This window comes from Podarcis filfolensis (assembly GCF_964270895.1).
Source record: "Podarcis filfolensis genome assembly, chromosome: 17".
Taxonomy (NCBI): domain Eukaryota; kingdom Metazoa; phylum Chordata; class Lepidosauria; order Squamata; family Lacertidae; genus Podarcis; species Podarcis filfolensis.
The window spans coordinates 32,203,161-32,224,585 of record NC_139621.1 but is presented as its reverse complement, the minus strand read 5'-3'; the positions used below and the strand labels follow the sequence as shown (position 1 = coordinate 32,224,585).

Below are 21,425 nucleotides of genomic sequence, written 5' to 3'. Positions count from 1 at the left end.
AGATGTACAGAATAGTGCTGCCTTCTCTCTTATTGAACCAGACTCTGAATGTTATATAGAGGGAAAGAAAGATGCAGATAATATCGAGCAGATCCGGAATGTATTCCTTGAGTGTTTAAACGAGGGGTGCAAACCTGTGAGCCCCAGCCAGCATGGTGAATAGTCAGAGGTGATTCATAGAATTGTAGAATTGGAAGGGATTCATTTCATTTAATTCATTTATTATATTTTTATGCTACTTTTCATTCACACGAACTACATCATGAGAGTTGTAGTCCAACAACAATTCTGTGATTCTACAAACATATTCAAAGGGGCTGCAGGTCTCCCATATCTAGTTTAAATGAAGATAACATAGAAAATACCAAAGATCCAGTATGTGTAACACAGAAGAACTGTTCATCTGCCACATATCACACTCCCTTCTTTCCTATCCAACTTTCTTTCCACTCTTCTTCAATGCACAATTATTTATTTATAGTAATATTTGTTCATTCATCATTGTTCAAATATAATGAGCCTATAATGCACAGTTGGCACGCCAGGTAGGTATTTTATTTTTTTCTTGTCAGATAAATTTTAAGAAGTGTTGTGCAGACTGTTTCTGCACCCAGATGCATATGAATATTACACTCATAAAACAAGCTGCTGTCAGGCATGACCAAGCAACGAGTTCTGTGTCGCTGCAAAGTTATTAAACACTTTCCCCAAGCAAATATTGGTCCAATAAATGTGGTTCCCCATATCTATTTATTTTGGCACAAATGGCGTAGGTACAACACAGACTTGGTTGGAGGATGTACGAAGCACACCACTCTTGACTGTGTAATGTCAGTGGATTTTGCTATTCTAAAATTTCTAGTTGTTAGATATAAAACTAGTTTTCTGTTTTGTTTCATGGATAAGTAATTTATAGGGATGAGTATACCTCCCTCTTCCATTATTGTTCCGTGGGTTCTCTCTGCCCTGTGTTCTTTTCCAACTTTATTCTGCTACAGTGTGGAGAATTTCTAAAATTAATTCTGCAACTGGTGCATATGATGTTTGCTGAGACTTCCTGTTCCTTTCATCAACATTCGCTTGGGTTTCCCCCTACCACTGCCCCACCGTCCCAGACCAGGTTGCCGAAGTGAACAAGTGCTTGTGTTCACCAGGGTTCCTCTTTGCATGTCGTGCCACCAAGGCTGGATAGCTTAGTTGGTTAGAGCATGGTTCTGATAACACCAAGGTTCAATTCCCACAAGGGACAGCTGGATATTCCTGCACTGCAGGGAGTCGGGCTATAGCTGATTCTCAGGATCCCTTCCAATTCTGTGAGTCTAATATGAATAAGCCTTTGCACATGCCAGCAACTTGGACAAAATAAAAGGTGTGTATGATAGGAGATGCAACATGCAAGAAAAGACATGCTGATCATTCTGTATTATTATTTTTTAAAATAATAATGGGTGGATTGCCAGCTTAACGATTGACGTTCAGGGAGAAATTCCAATGGAGTGAATATCATGAGTGGTCCTGCTAACTTGTTTCACCATCACTTAGGACAAGCTGATACAGCTCCTTCTCACACTCCTGTGGCAGCAGTGATGTGGGAAGGAAGCAGTTTGTAAGCTCTTTCCACCAGGGCCCAGGTCCTGTGAGATGTTTTCAAGGGGAAAGTTGCTTCAGTCACCCCCAAATTATTGAGGGAAATGTAAGAAAGGTCCTTTAAAGGGAGGCGGATGCCAAAGTATAGAGGCATTTAGTGGGTTGGGAATAATGTGTTTATTGAACTTGTTCATAGTGCAGAGGCGTACTGAAATTTGTTTCACTGCTCTGGAACATGAGTTCAGAAGAGGTACCTCCCTGTCCCTGCCTGCAGACATCCTGCAGAACTCCTCTGCTCAGTTGGTTAGAGCATGGTGCTGATAATGCCAAGGTTGCAGGTTCGATCCCCATATGGGACAGCTGCATATTCCTGTATTGCAGGGGGTTGGAATGGATGATCTTCAGGGTCCCTTCCAACTCTATGATTCCTTTGCTTGGTAAATTGAAACTCTACTGGTGCTATGTGTGGTTTTTTAAAAAATACTCTTCTGCTAGCTGTTTCTTTCATGCCAGTAATTAATCAGGCTGGGTTTTTATTATTAATATTACTGTAGCTCTGAAAACGGGCTGCTATATTTTAAGCGGTTTTTAATGAATTATTTTAACAGTTAACTTGTTCGTTATAAATATGCTGTAAGCTGCATCATGCCGTTGGGAGAGGCAGGGCATCAGGGCTCTGCAAACAAACTTTAACGAGTGATTGAATTAATCAAAGGTAGGGGCAAGATTGACAGAACGCCTCTGGAGCAAGTGAGGCAGGAAGAAAACCAACCCACTAGCACGATAATCCCTAAGACGCCTTTGTGCTCATACTGAGTTAATCATCAAGAAGCAGAGGAGTCTTGCCTATTTCAAGAGGGAGCCATTTGGAGCAGTTTGTTGGCAAAGCTCAGATGCAAACACACAACAGTCGTATTTCCTTGTCCGCCTATGCCACTTGCATGCCCGTTGTAGATCCCTTTCGCTAAAAGTGCGGTACTTAAAGATATGTTAAAGAAATATCCATTGAGCTTTCTTCACAATTAGGGGAGCTTTCCAAATTAATGACTGGGCCTGGGGCATGGAGTTTGGTGGTCCATCTTGCTGCAACTCCTGACCTAATGTGTGCACTGCTTAAGCAGCAGTGAAAGCAAACAGATACACGGTCAGGTACCAAGTGCTGGCATAATGTTTAGAGGTGGTGCATGAATGCCACTATAAGTGATGCATTTTAAAAGTTGGTTGCGGGGAGTAGTGATGGCGAAGACATTCAGTTCACTTCGCCTTTAAAGGTCAGCCTTCACTCTTTCTGAAACAACGAGCAAACCAAAACTCAGCCATCCTCCAAAATGCACACTTCTCCAGATTGTGCAGTGCAGCCGCAAAGCCGAGTCATTTGTGCACAAATGCATATACTAGGGCAAGTTGGCCATAAAATGCATTTATTTGTGCAAACAGCATTGAAAAAGGTGCTACATAAGGGGGATAGTGCTTTGCACGTTGGGCAAATTGCACACCAAGGTTGTGTATATTAGAAGAAATCGGCACTAAAATGCTGCTGAGAAGTTTGTTTCAAATTTCACAAACTGATGTGGAGAACAGATGAGTGGGAAAATGAGAAATGGGGAGAAACTGTCCCATCCCTGGATGGGGAGGGAGCAAGCCACGGACATAGGAAGCCACCTTACAGTGAGTCAGACGATTGGTCTAGCTAGCTTAGTATTAGCTTAATATCAGAAAATCGGTGGTTCAAATCCCTGTGACGGTGTGAGCTCCCGTTGCTGTGTCCAGCTCCTGCAAACCTAGCAGTTTGAAAGCACACCAGTCCAAGTAGATAAATAGGTACCACTGCAGCAGGAAGGGAAACAGCGTTTCCATGCACTCTGGCTTCTGTCATGGTCCTCCGTTGCACCAGAAGCGGTCTAGTCATGCTGACCACAAGACCCCGAAAGCTGTCTGGGAACAAACGGCCTGAAAGCGAGATGAGTGACGCAACCCCATAGTCGCCTTTGACTGGACTTAACTGTCCAGGGGTCCTTTACCTTTACCTTACCTGTCTACACGGAATGGCAGTGGTTCTCCAAGATTTTCAGAATGACTCATTCCCAGCCCTACCTGGAGATGCCCAGGATTCTTTGCAAAGGAGTTTTGGTGGTCCATCTTGCTGCAACTCTACCTAATGCAGTAGTGAAAGCACTGTACCACTCAGCTGCAGCCCCTTAGAGAGATTTGATTTTAAAATTGTGCAAGGACCACTTTTTCCTGCTTCCCTCCCTTGAGACTCGCCTTCCCTCCCTCCCTATTTATCTGCTGCTGTCTCGCCAGCTTTACCGGCCGAGCTGCTGTCATTCCCACACCTGCCGTCTGCCACACACACAGAAAACACGAAGGCAAAGTTGCTTCATAATGCTTAGAACTGTCTTATTTCTGGTTTGGAACTTGAAATACCATAAAATGGATGATTAAAATGAATGATTTAAACTAATGATATTCAAGCCATCCTACACTACATGACTTCAGGCTCCATGTCTGCTGAGCTGAGCCCAACACGCTGCAAACTTTCTATGTGAGAGAGCATTAAGCAACAGGACACCCTCCCCAGAATACTCCTCTCCATTTGTAAGGTGAATGAGCTTTCTAGCTGGTGTATGTTTGAGATGTGCATTAAGAAAATTGGTATACATCTAACAGCTAGCACCCAGGGGAGCTCGGCAGGACTCCCCTGATTTCATAGGAATTGTCCCACTCCCTCCCTCCCAATACCCTCATTTTCTCTTCCTCAGCAAACCATAGTTACTCTTAGAACCAAACTAGTCAAGCCCTTGTTTGTCTACAAAAACAGAATGGGAGACTTGGGTTTGTTCATGGTTTCTAGTCCTGTTTCACAGACAAATACAGTTTATGCCAACCATGGTTTCCTAATTAAGATATAATGGCAAACTGCGGATTACCACGAAATAGGATGTGCAGGAGGATTTGACGGGAGAGAGCACACAAGCCTCCATGGATCCTTCATTCAATACCACAACTGAAATGAGCTAAGAGGTCTGTTTAGGTCAGTGTTTCCCAAACTTGAATCTCCAGCTGTATTTGGACTACAATTCCCATCATCCATGACCACTGGTCCTGCTAGCTAGGGATGATGGGAGTTGTAGTCCAACAGCAACTGGAGACCCAAGTTTGGGAAACACTGGTTCATGTTCCTCTTAACACGCATCAGACAGCTTTTTTGTTTTCTTTGCTTGTGCTATAAAGTGCCATCGCATTATAAAAATAAAAGTACCTAGTTGATACAGTTTGTCTCAGGTAAGTTTATTTTTTAATAAGGCTAAGGGCTGTGAAGAACAGAAGGAACAAGGAGTACCTAAAACATTTCAGTGTGATCTTTCCTCTCATACTGTTGTTTGATTTACATTATGTGAAACTCGTTCCTGCTTGCCTAAGCTGGTTAAAGCCTCTTTGATTTGCTTCTCTCGGAATAATTTCCTCTTGTTTTATATGAAGAGGGTGGGGGGGGGAGCCCCTACCCTCAATCCTTTTGTGCTCCTCAGTGCTGAGAAGAAAGCAGCAGGCTGTACTGCTTCGCCAGATGTTTGCCAATTGGCCCAGGTGATCATAGGTTTGACGCTGGCCCTCATTTGCCAGTTAGTCCAACCTTTTTTTTTAATCATGTAAGCAGCAGCCCCCATTGATCGTTGGCAGAATTTTGTGGAAGATGCAGTGAGAACACAGGAAGGTTATATAACTGGATTATTATTTTTCTCCCATGATTCTATCTTGGGCATCTTCAGTTTCCATCAATATGGAAATTTCCATAAATATTGGAGCTGGTGAATCAGTTGTTTTTTAAGTGTGTTCCAGGGAATCCTGTGGTTCTTTGTAAAGTTTATCTTTTCTTGAAAGGAAGTTTGCCTGCATGGGTGTGCTGGATAGATTCCAGGGCAAACTCTGCATTAACAGAGAGCAGCAGCAAGGCCCAGTATGCTAGGCTTGCATTGTGCATGGATCAAAAGAGTTCTGCAGAGCTTTCCTGATCACCCTCTGAAATGTGCACAGTGTGTTTGTGGCACGTGTGCAGGAATTTCACAGCAGATAAGTTCCTGAAAGTTTGTTAGATGCTCCTGAGGGGCTGAGAGTATGGTCCTTCCGCATTTATATGCCCAGTACAAACTTTCTTAACTACAAGTAGTGGATGCTGCAGAGGTTTGGCACGATGAAGATCAAATCCACATGCGTTTGGTCCTGCATTGGTTGTTTGGTGCTGTAGGTCTGCATTCAGACCTGTGTGGCACCCAGTATTTACATTTAGGTTTCTTGCATTTGCCCTTTTCTTAGCACAGTGGTACTTTGGTTCCCGAACGGCTTAGTTGTCAAACAAATCGGCTCCCAAACACTGCAAACCCAGAAGTAAGTGTTACGGTTTGCGATTGTTTTTCGGAAGCCGAATGTCCCAACGCGGCTTACGCAGCTTCCGATTGAGTGCAGGAAGATCCTGCAGCCAATCAGAAGCTGTGCCTTGGTTTTCAAACAGTTTTGGGAGTCGAATGGACTCCCGGAGTGGATTAAGTTTGAGAACCAAGGTACTACTGTATGCTTGTTCTTAAGTATTTCTGCTACCATCCCCAGACTCTCCCACTAAGTATTGGTTTGGGGAAGGCTGACAAGTTTCTCAGAGAAACTTGTGTTGGTTGGAGCCAATAGTAGAAAGTAACCTTGTTTTTCTGCTTGCAATGATAGCCAATGTAAAAACAAAAACAAGAGGCATTGCGAAAAATCCCAGCTTCATAATTGGTGACCTAAACACATAGGACCAGAAGGTCCTGCCTGGATTAGACCAGGATTGAGAGATTTCCACTAATGGGTGGAAGAGTCTCTAAAAATTTATCTTGTGTTCTGTTCATTTCTTCAAGCAGATGCTGGGATGCCCTCTCCTCTGCTAGTCTGACCAGGTCATTAAAATCCATCCATCTCCGTCAGTATGCAGCAACCAACTCTTCTCAGGCTTCCACCAGCTCTGAATCATTTCCTTTCTGAGCTGTCTGTCAGAAGCATTTAGGTTTCGCAGACTCCCTGAGGGGGGGAAACCAGCCAGTGTCTGAAGGAAGACCCCTGTGGAGTGTGAAAGCTAGTCAGACAGGAACAAATAGCAGAAAATAGTAAATATGTAACATGAGGAAATGATACATGGAAATATTGGCAGAGGGCCCAAGTATTTTGTGTTAATTTATTACATTCATAATTCACTTATTCAACTGCAAATTGGTGAAGGTAGTGGATAGGGCACTGAACTCAGGTTCAGGCCCTACTCTGGACATTAAAGATCCATGAATAAACCTGTGTCCACTGCTGCCTCTCAGCCTAATCTCTCTAACGGGGTTGTGGTATCGGTGGGGTTGAGGAACAAGTCAGGTATGCTAGGCTGAGCTCCTTGGAGAAACGTTGGAATACACAAATGATAGGTAGACTTTAGAGGTCTTTTTAGTAAGACTGCTCACCTTCCAGGGTGGGGGTGTTGCGGGCAGGCGGCGGGGGGGTTGACGCCCCCTCTGTGAAAGCCCTAGCCGCATCACCCCCACCCGGCCAAACCATGGGGGCGGGGCTGCACTAATTTAAACTGTGGTGCAATTAGACATTGAATAAGCCTTTGTTTAATAGAGGGGAGGTTGTAGCCTCTGCCTGCCCCTCCTCAATAAGGGTATCCTGTTAAAGGGATCCAGGGATGTGGATTCTGTCCAAAGCCCGGGCATGGGCTAGGGCCATGTCGCTACCCCAACGGAGACCCCTCGGGGTGTCCCTATTTCATGTAAGTCATAGAGCTCCCCCTTCTGGTGGTTTATCCTTAATTTGACGCCTGCAGACAGGCGGTGGTCAAGATGTAGCCTGGTTTCACCCAGTGCCTAAGCCAAGCATCTCACATCTGTAACCAATAAAGTTGTGGCCTGTTTTAGCCCATAATCCAAAAGACTCGTGTTGGCATGATTATTTATCAATGGGAACTACAGGGCACGGGGCCTTGGCACACTGTTAATTAAAAACATTGAAACAAACTAGTGAGTAGATTCAGAACACAAATAGTCAGCCATTGCAAAACAGACCGCTGACATGAGTTTTGCATCTTCACGTGGTTTGTGATCAAACTGTTAACAGCAACCAAGTTTGAAATGCAAGCACATAGATTTTTTCTCCTGTTCCCCTTCCCTAATATTTCTCTCTCTCATCTTGACTCCCCCCTCTCTTGTTGCAGTCCCATCTGCTGTTCCCATGATGCACCAGGTGAGTCGTACGACGAGTAGCATCACTTTGTCCTGGCCGCAACCAGACCAACCAAACGGGATCATCTTGGATTATCAGCTGCGTTATTTTGACAAGGTAAGTTGACGTGGGGAACCTGTTTTCGCAGTTGTGTGTGAGAGAGGTTGAAAATCACTGCGGCCAGGGTGTGTAATGGCTGCAGCCTGGCAAGAAGAGGCAAATGAAATAATAAGATAGTGAAAAGAGGCTTGAGTTAAAACTAGGAACTGAATTTCGTGTTTCACTACAAGTTTTTCCTTGCCTCTGCATGCCTGCACTATAAATTTAAACAAAACTGATGGTCATGACTTCTCATCAGTAAGCTTCTTCAGATGTTAGAGAGTGTTACATATCTCCCCACTAAATTCTCAAAGCTCTTTCAAAGCTATCATTTTGTACTAGGGTTCCTTGAGAGATTCGAAACAGGTTTAGGTTTGTAGTGTCAATCTGCTCTAGCTTTTCTTCTCCTGCTAGGACCAGATGGTGAGCTTGCCACCTTTTTTGTCTAAGGGACCTTGTTCCTATGGTATCAGCGGGTTGGGAACTGCGGCCACATGGCTTTGTCGTAAGCCATGGGGGAAACAAAACAAAATCAAACCCACCACAACCAAGAGGGCTGTGTGAGATACCGAAAGTGATTAGTGTCGAGCAATCACCTTTCAGATTTATAAAACAAAAATGATAGCCACACGGTATTTTTTTTTAAAGAGGCACATGATTCTTATTTCATTTTGTTGCAGAAACATTCCTCTTTCAGCAAGTCTGTTGGGGCACATGATTTAGTTAGCATTTGTTTTAGATGGTTTATTTTTATCTATGTTCATAATTTTGGTTTTATGTAGCTTTGTTTTTAAGTGGTTTGTGCATTTTGGTCATGTTTCATATATAACGGAATTTGAAGCTGCTTGGATATTTTATTTTATTTTTTGAGCAAGTGGCTTATGCATTTTCCAAACTAACAGATAAATGTCTGTATTTGGAATTTCGCTACGGCATCCTTCTTTTCTTCTATTATACAAATCATTTCTCTGTTTTCTCCTTTGGCCTCTTCTGTTCTCTAGGTCAGGAGAGAAGAGTAGCAGCAGAGGCACTTGAGAAATCCAGAGACTAGATCAGGGGGTTGGGAGTGTGTGTGTTTATCTCGGCCGTGTAGGGAAGCAACTGGTGAGCCTAGGAGGGAGCATTGCTGAGGAGGAGTAAGTGGAATTGTGTTTTGTCAGCTTCTCATGACTTGATTTTTGATTCCTAGTCAGAAGACGAGGACAACTCGTTCACCATAACCAGTGAGACTAATATGGCCACTATTGCCAATCTCAGCCCAGGGAAGATATATGCCTTCCAGGTTCGAGCTCGGACAGCAGTGGGCTACGGGCCATACAGTGGAAAGATGTATTTCCAGACTCTGGTGGGAAGTAAGTGACGCACCTTTGTGAACTTTCAAACTTAGAATCCCCCCCGCCTCTTGAACTTCCCTCGTGCTCAGACGTAGCTGCACAATCTGATCTCTCTTTATTACCCTCTTGCTCATGCATCGTAAACTTTTACAACACTCACAGGCTAGCACATGCCTTGAGCTTGACCTGCAAGCCGTTACTAGGTATGAAGAGGCTAGGTATGAAGAGGGCTGTACTTTGTGGACATAGTCACCTCAAATCCTGAGAACACAGCACAGCCAAGGAACCTTTTGCCCTACAACCCCAGGGATGCTCCCTGCTATCAGTCACAGATCCAAATGCTCTGGGTTGCAGCCCCAGAAGCTCCTTGCCTGACAAGACGCTAGGAGGGTGTGTACACATGCAAAGGTTTCACTGGGAGGTTGGGATGAGAAGATAACTTTGGAGGGTGGGGGGGTCCTCAAGGAGGAGGAATGGCAGCTTGAAACGATGGACTATTCAGAGCTAGCAGACCTAACCAGCAGAATAAGAGAACACGGAGACCGAGTTTATAAAGAGGCATAGAAAATGTTTGTGAAATATCTGGAAAATAATTGTGAACAAGTGAAAACGCTAGCAGGATCAAGGTAAATTCAGCAGTGTAAAGTAAGTTGAGGTAATATGAAAAGGGAGGGAGAATTTAAATGGTTGAAGTACAATATGCAGTATTATTGGGAAAATTAAAAGAACCATGGAAGGGAGAAGGGAAGACGATGAATGTATTGTTTTACTGGTGGACACTTAATTGTGGAAAGTGTATAACTGAAAATTTTAATAAAATAATATATTTTCAAAGGGAGAGAAAATAACTTTGTCCCTTTTGACAGGCGAGCGCTCTGAGATGGTGCAAGACCGATTGCCGCTTATTGTGGGTTCAGCACTTGGTGGCCTGGCCTTCCTGGTAATTGCGGCCATTGCCATCCTTGCCATTGTCTTCAAGAGGTGAGTTTCCTGTCCTCGCCCTGCCTCAGAGTGTACCAGCTCCTCTTGCAAAGGAGAGCCAAGAGTTTAAAACTACTGTTCTCCAATGAAGACTCCCTGTCTCCTATCTGTGAATGTCGCACAAAGGGGAGCCAAGTCAGAGGGCTGGGGTTACCAATCTTCTTCTGCCCCAGACTCAGACCCAATTATAACTGGATAGATAAAACAGTTAGAAATGAGTGAGCCATGGCTCACGGGGTGCTCAGATTTTGGCAGCCTATTTAGAAGAATACTATGGTTCAAACTAAAGGCACCTAAAAGAGAATTGCTGGCAGGTTGGGCAAGCTGAGAGAGCAAAGGCAAACAGCTCTGGATAGTCTTTCGCCCTGACTAGTTGCTAGTTGCTTTCCCCTCTTCTAGTGCTCAAGCCCCTGATCTGCATAGTAACTCCAGAGACTTCCTATGCCCCAACCAGGTGCATTTACCAACTGCAAAATCATGGGTTTTGGAATGCACAGGGCTCTGCCCAGTTTATTGAGAATTATGCCCAACCCCAACCGCCAATGGTTTTAAGAATGTCGCAATTGAAAGGTCACTGAAAAAAGAATTGTAGGCTGCCGTATACAGCCTGTTACAAGGAGTATATTGTTCAGATGTAATGGGAGACATGACACTGAGCACCACACCTGCAAAAAGCCTAAAGGAAAAGTGGACATCAGATTTTGGTTATCAACATACATTCCCAGTGGGAATGTTGAATGGCTCTTGCTGTCAGAATGTTCTTCCTGGTGTGTTATTGTATCCTGACCCTATTATGAATCAATTCCATTGGGTGGCCTCTCAAGGTCTGCTGCTATCAGAAAAAGAAGAAGAAATGCCCTCTCTCCCCAATGCCATGCACAAATTTCTACAATCTTTAGTCTGAAAGGAAGCTCCACTGAACTCAGTAGGACTTTCTTCTCAGTAGACATTCCCAGTCTCTGTTTCATTTTGGTTGCCCATTTACGTCCTTCTCCCAACTCCACTTGAGGTGATGAAGAGGTTGCCCTTCTTGAACCTTCCCTTTCCTCCACAGTAAGAGACGAGAGACTCCCTACACAGACCGCTTGCAGCAGTACATCACCACCCGGGGTAAGCAATGGCATAGGAGCTCAGCTCTCTTTTAATAATAGCCTCTTCTTTTTTGGAGGCAGGTCTTTGTGACTGACTCTGGAGCTTCCCTTCTTCTTCACAGGTCTTGGGGTCAAGTATTACATTGACCCATCCACCTATGAAGATCCCAACGAAGCGATTCGGGAATTTGCCAAGGAAATTGATGTGTCTTTTGTCAAGATCGAGGAGGTCATTGGATCAGGTAATGAAGGAACTATTTTGCTTCTCATCTGCCCCATCACATTTTGCAGAGTGCTTGATCTGCCTCAAGCACCATTTGGGCCGCAGTCCTCTATCCACTTCTCTCAGGGTAAGCCCTGTTGAGCACAATGCTCTATAAATCTTTGATTTCTCTAACTTAGTTCTTGGACTGGTGTTCAGATCTTGCTCCATTTGATTAGGGTCTATTCAAGTGCACTTTGGGCCTCTTGTTGGTCAGTTTTTTGCTGTAGACCAGTGGTTCCCAATTAGCTAAGTACTACTGAGGACCCTGTTTTTCAAAAGCCAACCCATGAAAATGTTGATATCTCTGTAGTAGTTTTTGTTGTGTGAATGGTGCCACCATACTCTCTGACATGTCTCAGCACAAAACCAAGATGTGCATATTCTGGGCCGTGCTGCACACATCACATGATCCACGCGAGAGCACGGGACCACAATCTTTTTTGGAGGGGGCACTGCAATCGCACGCAAGACTCATGTCTGACCTCAGTCTCATGCATTTTTGGGTGCTGTGCTGTCGCCCCAGACAGTTGCCGGGTATGTGCCATGGACCCCCTGGGTGGGTTACATGGACCACCAATTAGGAACCACTGCTCTAGAGCTTTCTTTAAGAGCGCTTCACTAGAGCTTCATTTTTGCATCTTCACAATGTGGACCTCATCTTGGGTTTGGGAGGGATTAGAGAAGGGTGAATTCTGGGAATACTACCAGGCTCCTTAACACTTTATCTTTAAGTCAGCAAGAAGGGATGCAGCAGCGCCTTCTCTCACCCATATTCCTCCACCAGTCCTCTTGCCTGCTCTCCTCCCTTGTCCACGGCGAGGCAAGATTGAACCGCGTTCACACATGCACATCCAACTGTGATGCAATCCCATGCCATTGCAGAAGGTGTATGATCACCAGATCCGTGTAGGCAAGGCTAGATGTAGGGGAATGAAGGTGAGCTATTGTGCTCATGTCCTACTTGTGGACTTCCCATGGGCTTCTGGTTGGCTGTTGTGAAAACAGAATGCTGGACCCTTTCATGCAGCAGGGCTCCTCTTCTGTTCTTACGACTGCTTAGCTGGCCGCTCATCTTAACCTACCTCACAAAAGGTAGGTAGTGAGGATAAAGGCGGAGGGGATTGTGTACTCTTGCCCTGAGCTTCTTGGGGGAAGGGTGGGCTAAAAACACAATAGCCATTGTAAATAAAAAAACCAGCAATAAATAAAGCTAAGGGTGCTAGAGGTCTTGAGATGTCTAGAGAACAGCAGTTCCTTTGCCCAGTTTCTGTGTCGGTGTCTCCTGATGTCAACTGGAGAACGTGGTTGCTCCTCCTCTGTCTGATGTGGTGTCTTCTCCGTCCCTTACCCCTGGCAGGAGAGTTTGGAGAGGTCTGCTTTGGGCGCCTGAAGCCTCCAGGGAAACGAGAATACACAGTGGCTATTAAGACCCTAAAGGCAGGCTACACCGATGAGCAGCGCCGGGAATTCCTCAGCGAAGCCAGCATCATGGGACAGTTTGAGCACCCAAACGTCATCCGTCTGGAGGGTGTCGTCACCAAGAGCCGCCCTGTCATGATTGTCACGGAGTTCATGGAGAACGGCTCTCTGGATTCCTTCCTCCGGGTATTGCAAACTCAGCTTCCCCACCCCTCTCTTGCCCTTGTCATCTTACATGCCCGTTCACCTCCTCTGTGTCCTCCTTATCTCAAGGCCAGATCACTGGAGGTGCCACCAAAAGACTGGGGCAAGTGACTACTGCATTGTAGTTGAATGGGCCAGTCAACACACCAGATAGACAAGCGTAGGGATTGTGGTCAGAACGTTATTCAAAGTCTTAACTACCCCATATAACAGGAGGGACTTGCAGAGCTCCCTTAACACCAGGAGGGACCAGTCAAGGGGTTCACTCACGTGAAGGAGCTACACACAAAGCCCTGTCACACCACAGCTAAATGATGGGGAGTCACAGCCTCACAAACCCGTCACATATTTATTTAGCATGCTTGTGTGCAGCATTATTATTATTACTATTATTATTATTATTATTATTATTATTATTATTATTATTATTTGCTTTATCTTGCCCAGGGCAACCCAAAGCGACTTACAGCCAAAGTCTCCCCTTAGAATCTGAATCTCCCCTTAGATTTATTGCCAAAGTACGAAATTAAAGGCCACTCTGTAAGAGTACAGTTTCCTTTGAAATTTAGATATAAACAAATCTAAAACTGGAAAATTAAACCTTGGCAGCATGTTTGTTTGTTTGCTTAATTAATTCTGTTTATGAATCAAAGTTATGTTCGTTTTTAGATGATAAATTCCATGCTAGGAAATGTTCGGTTTACTCCGTTCATGCTGCAAAACTATACACACTTCTCTGGGAGTAAGCCTCATTGAACTCAGTGATGTTTACTTGTAAGTAGACATGCATAGGAATGCACTTAAATATGCTTCAGTATTCTGAATTAATCTGACAATAATTTAAATCAAACAACTGATCCAAAGAAGTATTCACACCCAGGTATTCAAGTGGTGCATTAAAACATCTGTGCACTGCTGTTTTCGAAGTTATATTAGAAATCATATAAACTAAAGGAAAATGTATACATTTCAATGGCCAAAAATAGGTTGTACGGCTTGAGAACCTGCAGAAATCTAATAAGAGTCTTTTGAGCTCTAGGATTAAATATCCTAGGCTCATCTTTATGAAGGCCACATAATCAGTATGACTGGGAGGGCTGAATCAGTTTGTTACTGGTCTCTGTCACTTCAATGTGTTTGTTCTTTTTTGTCCCTTATCCACATTAATCTGTTTAAAACACACACACAAATGAAAATTCACATTTAGAGATATGTATGTAAGTACATGTTTGAAAACTTTTCTCTCAAAATACAGATCTCTAGGTATATTTTCTCTCAAAAAACATTCCGGTGGGGGTGGGGTACGGTTTGAGCTGTGAACATTTGGGAAGTGCTAAGGCCAGTAGGTCACTAAATTCTAATCCACACATTAATCCAGTAGGGGCCGGTCAGATCAGTTCATCTTTGCAATTGACAAATGCTGAATTCAGGCATTCCTGACGGAGAAATATTTTACGTTCTGTGTCTGAATTCCTTTCTTGAGCAGTGCAGTGCTATGCATATTTACTCTGAAGTAAACTCCACTTCTAATCACGATTAACTTACTCCCTAGTAAGTATATTTAGGATTTCAGCTGAGTGGCATTACCTTGAACTTGCTATCGGAAGAACAGGCACACAAAGAACCCAATACTTTCTAGAATCTGTAGCTGTGATGTTTAGCTATTGTGTCAGAATCCACCGCTGGATCACAACCTGACCTAAAGTGGGCACCTAACCTATAGCAGCACAGCCACTATAGAAGTTTACATTTTAAAAAATGAAGGGGGTTCAGGATTCAGCTAAGTTGCTTGTAGTTCACTCGTGCAATGGGACTTTTCCTGCCCCCTCTCACCCCCCCCAATACCTTAATCCTCTAAATCTGCTCTGAAGGGCTGAGTTGGGGGGGAGACCCAGAACAGGTTAATGGGGGTGCAAAGGGGGAGGAGTAGAGAAGTGAAAAGTCCCATTGCACAAGCCGACCTCATTCTGTGCAGGCATACCCCACTGAGCTACGCTATGTTGAATTCCACCCTTGGTTCTCAAATAGATGTTTGCTTTAAATCCCAGGCTAAAAGGCACATTATCAAGGAGTCTCTCTTCAGCTCCATGAGGTTTTCCTGCGTCCATGAATAAACCTCTAACTCGGATAGCTTTAGCTTGAAGGAGCATGTCCATAACCCTTCTAAAATTATCTCTCCTCCCTTGAAGGAATGCACACTGAATGCATTTAAGCAATTAGCAAAGATGGTTGCAATGAACTGAAAATCTTGATTTAATATATTCTTTAAAAAACGTTGGTGAGAAGGTATTGAGGCTGAATGAAACTTTTACAGGTTTTTGAAGATAATGGCTTTTTTTGTTGGACTCCAGAATTTAGTAATATCACCTACAGTTAGACCCAACTTTATAAAATTGTGATTTTATGCCAGAACAATTCAGCTGGCAATTCCACTTCAGCCAGGAGCTTTATTTACTTTTAAACGCTTAATAACTCCAGCCCTTCATCTGATTCTGGATTTTCTAATCAGGTATTATGTTCACAGGTCAAGTCTGTATATTTATGCTGGGTTTTTTTAAAACAACAACAGCAATGTCATGCTGAATTTATTGTTAGAAATCCCTCAAGTAATGAGCAGTTTGTTGTTGTGTAGTTAACTGATTCCCATTCCCCCCTATTTATTTGAAGGTATTAATTTCTTCAAATGATCTTGCTTTAATAACATCTCTAAAAGCTTATAACTTTTTTATTTGCCTTTCCAAAAGCATTGCCGTCCTTGAAGCTGTGTCCTTTCATCCTTTCTTGTTTCCTATAAACCGACTCAGCTTCCAAGCCTCCTCCAAATATTTACAATTCCTGGTGCTTCCATGTTGTTTGCATTCATTTTCTAACATTTCTGTTTCTGCAGCAATAAAACCTTAGACCTGGTTCTCACTGCGGTGGGGTAACAGAGGTCGGGTTCTACCACATCAGATTGCCAGTGGAGGTGAGGGTACGGGGTGGGGGTGTTACACGATTGAATGCTTTTCCTCTCAAAAATAATTACCCCATGTAGAAAACTTAATGGTGAAGATATGCAAGAACCCTTCTCCTTGGTGCATTCATTTTGTTTGGAGGAGCATTCAGTCTTTTGAGCTCCCCACCCCCACAGTCTGAAGTGGTAAAGCCCAAGCAAACGGCTCATTAGGCCTTCTTGTTTCACTTCATAGCAATAGTTTATTTACAAATAGCCCTCTTAGGGCTTTGGCTAACTTATAGATCATTGCACTACTAGCTCTGCTTTGATGACATGGGGGGAAAACCAAAGTCCTGAGGTCACCACTCTGTGTCATGGTATTCAATCACGGCGGCCATCTTGTCCTCCCAGCAATGGTCTTCCTTTGGGTCAGGGGATAGGAGGAGTCTCTTGTTAGTCTTCCACTCAGACCCTTCTCTCTCGTGTTTGCCGTCCACAGCAAAAGGAAGGGCAGTTCAGCGTTCTGCAGCTCGTGGGCATGCTACGCGGCATAGCAGCCGGCATGCGCTACCTGTCCGACATGAATTACGTCCACCGGGATTTGGCGGCTCGCAATATTCTGGTCAACAGCAACCTGGTTTGCAAGGTGTCAGACTTTGGCTTGTCAAGGTTCTTGGAGGATGATGCTTCAAACCCAACATACACGGGAGCCTTGGTGAGTTCGCGCTCAGGAAAAGGGCTTGTTCGCCACCCTCCAATATTCAGGCGGACAGGTCCTATAGGAACCAGTTTGTGTTTTGTCAAGGTCAGTTTTGCCGTCAAACTTCCACCTAACGTGAAATGCAACCCAATTTTTTAGGGGGTGGGATGTCTCCAGACCTGGGACGCAGGTGGCGCTGTGGGTTAAACCACAGAGCCTAGGACTTGCCGATCAGAAGGTCGGTGGTTTGAATCCCCATGATGGGGTGAGCTCCCATTGCTTTGTCCCTGCTCCTGCCAACCTAGCAGTTCGAAAGCACGTCAAAGTGCAAGTAGATAAATATGTACCGCTCTGGCAGGAAGGTAAACGGCGTTTCCGTGCACTGCTCTGGTTCGCCAGAAGCAGCTTAGTCATGCTGGCCGAGGGACCCGGAAGCTGTACGCCGGCTCCCTCGGCCAATAAAGCGAGATGAGTGCTGCAACCCCAGAATCGGTCACGACTGGACCTAATGGTCAGGGGTCCTTATGTCTCCAGACCAGGCAACTTCAAGGAAAACTTATGTTATTGGCAGATTTAGTGTAACTAGCGTTGGGTAGCCAAGTAAGCTGACACACACACACCCATTTCATTCTTTTAAAAAAACGAAACTCACTCGAATGATTGGATCGACAGGTGTCATGTGTACTAGCCATTAGGTGCCCCTTCCAGTCACAACATAATTGGAGTCGGGGAAGGAACTGGCTGTTCTTTGTTTCACCTGCAAGCATACCAGAAACCTGCAGTGCCATCTTTTTCAGAGCTCACCTTGGGGCTGAAAGAAGTGGCTTTTGTTTTGAGAGGTGGGGAAAACACTATAAAATAGCTTGTGGCACTTTTCGAATGCAGAAACTGCAGTTGGTGCAAAATGTGTGGCATGATTGCTGACAGATCCTGTCAGCATATTACACCTGTACTCAAAACTCTGCATAGGCTCCCAATTTGTTACTGGGCCAGTTTCAAGATTTTATTACTGATATATAACGCGCTTAATACCTTGGAGCCAGTTTACTTAAGCCTTGGAGATGCCTTGCCTAATATGTGCCTATTGCACATTTTTTACAAATGTGATATAATGTTTGTTCCACATTTGTGAAGAGTCTTTTAGTGTGACAGAACCTATACTCTGTAAATCTGTCTATTGGCAGTAGCCAGGCAATCTTACTGCTATTATTTTTAGAAGACATCTGAAGACAGCCCTGTATTGGGAAGTTTTTAATGTTTGGTGTTTTATTATGGTTTTATATGTGTTGGAAGCCACACAGAGTGGCTGGGGCAACCCATCCAGATGGGTGGGGTATTATTATTATTATTATTATTATTATTATTATTATTATTATTATTATGCTTTAGACACCTACTGAAAACTTTTCCCCGCAAGCCTGCCTAGACTTATAATTTAGTTATTTATAGTTGCTTTAAAAGCTTTTCGTGATTTGTATCTGTTTTTTATCCTGTTTGGCAGTTTTATCGAAGGTTTTTAACATATTGAGCACTAAAATCTCTTATGAAAAGATAATAAAACGCAGTATCAAAAATGAAGAATAATAAAGAGAAAGAAAATATAAAATAGAATACTTACGATCCTTACAAAACACAGTTCTTCAGTAATTCTTTTATGCATATTTGATTCTAACAGTTTTGTGGGTTTTGCTGCGTTTTATCAATTTATGTTCACCACTTAGAAATATTTATAGACTACTTAATCAGAAAACTCTCTAAATAAGCAGATAGATAAAATAGCATCTTTTCCGCCAAATGTCAAGGCTGAATGTGCCTTAAACACACTTGTTTTGAGTTGATAAATATTCCCTGCTTACTCATTTTCTTCCTCGTCCTCCTCTAGGGCGGCAAGATCCCCATTCGCTGGACAGCCCCAGAGGCCATCCAGTATCGCAAATTCACATCCTCAAGCGACGTCTGGAGCTATGGCATTGTGATGTGGGAGGTCATGTCCTATGGCGAAAGGCCCTATTGGGACATGTCCAATCAGGATGTAAGTCCTAACATGGAGCAGACGCTGCTTTCCATCTACCCATGGTGTTGCTGGCGGGAGACCTTCATCCATGCCACAGTGGGGCTATCTATATCCTGACCTACATGTCTTAATGCATTGCAGGTCATCAATGCTATTGACCAGGACTACCGCCTGCCCCCTCCCCCGGACTGCCCCACTGTCTTGCACCTCCTGATGCTGGACTGCTGGCAGAAGGAACGGGTCCAGAGGCCCAAATTTGAGCAGATCGTCAGCGCCCTAGACAAGATGATCCGCAAGCCGTCTGCCCTCAAAGCTACTGGCACAGGAAACAGCAGGTGAGACATGGGATGGGAGTAGACTTTGAAGTACGATCCGCAAGCAGAAGGGATGGAGGGAAGAGCTGCAATTCGAAACTGGGAAGTGACTGATATTTATTTGGTGGGTTGACCTGGAATCTGGTGCCTCCCGCAGACAAAAATATTTTTTCATCAAGAAACCCAGAAAACACACACACACACGTTATGTTTGAAATGTATCACAGAAGCTCACTTTGCATAGTGATTTGCGACAGCAAAAGTTCCGTTTTCAGATGCTTTACAGTGCCTGGGGTTAGCAAAGGAAGTCCTTTAACATTTGAGTTTGGGTGATAAGTAGAGTTTTGAGTGTACGTCACAGCAATGTGGGAGAGGAGGGTGGTAATCATAGACTCATAGAATTGCAGAGTTAGGAAGGACTCGTAAGGATCATCTAGTTCAATTCCCGACAATTATGCAGCTATCCCACACAGGGATCGAACCTGCAACCTTGGTGTTATCAGCACCACACTCTAACCAACTGAGCTATCTAGGCATGACACTCCTTGGCTCATGGAAGACCCAAGAATGTCTTTAGTATTTGAGCCTTCATAGGGCACAGCGTATTCTCTCCCAAATGTATTCTGATAGCTCCAAAAGAAGCTGATGCAAAATAACCATGATAACACTTAGCTCTTACATAGTACTTTCCCCAGGCATAGAGTATACATCATAGTACAACAACCCTGGCATGTAGGTCTGTGTTATTATCCCTATACTGTGGATTGAAGGGCTGAAGTTAAGGTAGAAGAATAGTTTGCCTAAGGCCTCGGGTCATAATGGAGGTGAGATTTGAACCAGCGTAGGGGTGCCAACTTGAATAAAATATTGGGGGGCCCAGGTAAGTCGATCACAATATGTGCCACATGCGCACCATTTGAGTGGCAATGCCCATCAACTTTGGAGGGCCCAGTCCCCTCAAATATTTTATTGGGCAGGGGGGCTGAAGAGACCCCGGCCCCTAGGAGTTGACTGCTATGAACCAGGGATTTTCAGATCCAGAGTTCATACTCTCAGCCACCCCACACTATAGCAGGTCTGTTATTGTCGAAAAGATGCTGTTCTTCTTTAGTGGACCAGCAGCATGCAGACTCCCTGGGTCCCTGATTGGGATGCTAAGCAAGGAGAGTCCCTGAGGGGGAATGATCCCTGTGGCTGAATGGGGCAGATCCCAGCAGGTGAAGAAGGGCGAAGGTGCTGAAGGAGCAAGCAAAATGGGCAAAGGAAGAAAGGCTTTTCTCTTGGGGGAAAGTTGGGGAGAGTTCCCAGCATGAGCTGGCAAGGATGTGTTTGGAAGCTGCTGTGTTCCCATCTGCCTTTCCCAGCTTCACAAAGCCAGATGCTTCGTGTCCCGAGGGAAAGATTCAGCCCGGATTAGATGGCCCCACATCTATGGAAGGAAATGCATCCTGTTAGCATGGAGGGATTTTCCCATGGGTGTAACAAGGTTTCATCCTTCGCAGGAGGAGAAGAGGGCCTACTTGTGCAGAGTTTTATTTTTAAAAAAGCAAACCAAAAACTGATCCAGTGCTGGAAGAGGCCTTTACTTACAGCTCACACTCTACGAGGAGGAAAAGCAGAAAATGCTGTGCCTTGAAAACTGAGTGGGGAGCCTTCAGGATATGTGGTTTTTGTTCCTTTGAGTACCAAATCCACATGTTATGCAGCAGTCGCATTTCCTGCAGATGCACCTGTATCTTATTGGTAATTCTTGCAATAAATATGCAAAGTGGAAACTGAAGGCACCAAAACCATCAGTGCAGTCCTAAACATGTTTATTCAGAAAAAAAGAGTTCCACTGAGTTCTGTGGAGCGTCTTCCCAGCTCAATGGATATAGGATTGCAGCTTTGGCGGAGGGGCACTGCCGGGCTGTAGTCAACAATGCCCCCCTTTTGCACACCCATTGCATGTTTGAGGATTCATATCCTTCTCCTTAAACATCCCAAATGGCTGCCTTTCAGTATATGACTATCAATATTTTCATGTGCCCATTTTGAATGTATTTTCTTCTTCGTAGACCGTCCCAACATCTGCTGAGCAACTCACCCCCAGACTTCCCCTCACTTACGAATGCCCACGAGTGGTTGGATGCCATTAAAATGGGTCGCTACAAGGAGAACTTTGACCAGGCGGGCCTGACCACATTCGATGTCATCTCACGCATGACTCTAGAGTAAGAGCCACATCTCCTCTTGAGCGGCAGCAAACCTG

At 44.3% G+C, this 21,425-nt stretch overlaps 1 protein-coding gene across 5 annotated transcripts in view; it reads left to right on the top strand.

Annotated features, from left to right (window-relative positions):
* Positions 1–21,425, top strand: part of LOC310752522 (ephrin type-B receptor 5) — a 158,235-nt gene that overhangs the window by 134,735 nt on the left and 2,075 nt on the right. For all 5 annotated transcript variants that reach the window (XM_083593025.1, XM_083593023.1, XM_083593024.1 and 2 more), the window contains 10 exons: positions 7,811–7,935; positions 9,107–9,269; positions 10,118–10,232; positions 11,287–11,342; positions 11,446–11,565; positions 12,946–13,193; positions 16,646–16,861; positions 18,729–18,878; positions 19,002–19,195; positions 21,232–21,387. In XM_083593025.1, coding sequence (XP_083449151.1) covers positions 7,811–7,935; positions 9,107–9,269; positions 10,118–10,232; positions 11,287–11,342; positions 11,446–11,565; positions 12,946–13,193; positions 16,646–16,861; positions 18,729–18,878; positions 19,002–19,195; positions 21,232–21,387 — 1,543 coding nt within the window. The remainder of the gene's footprint in view (positions 1–7,810; positions 7,936–9,106; positions 9,270–10,117; positions 10,233–11,286; positions 11,343–11,445; positions 11,566–12,945; positions 13,194–16,645; positions 16,862–18,728; positions 18,879–19,001; positions 19,196–21,231; positions 21,388–21,425) is intronic.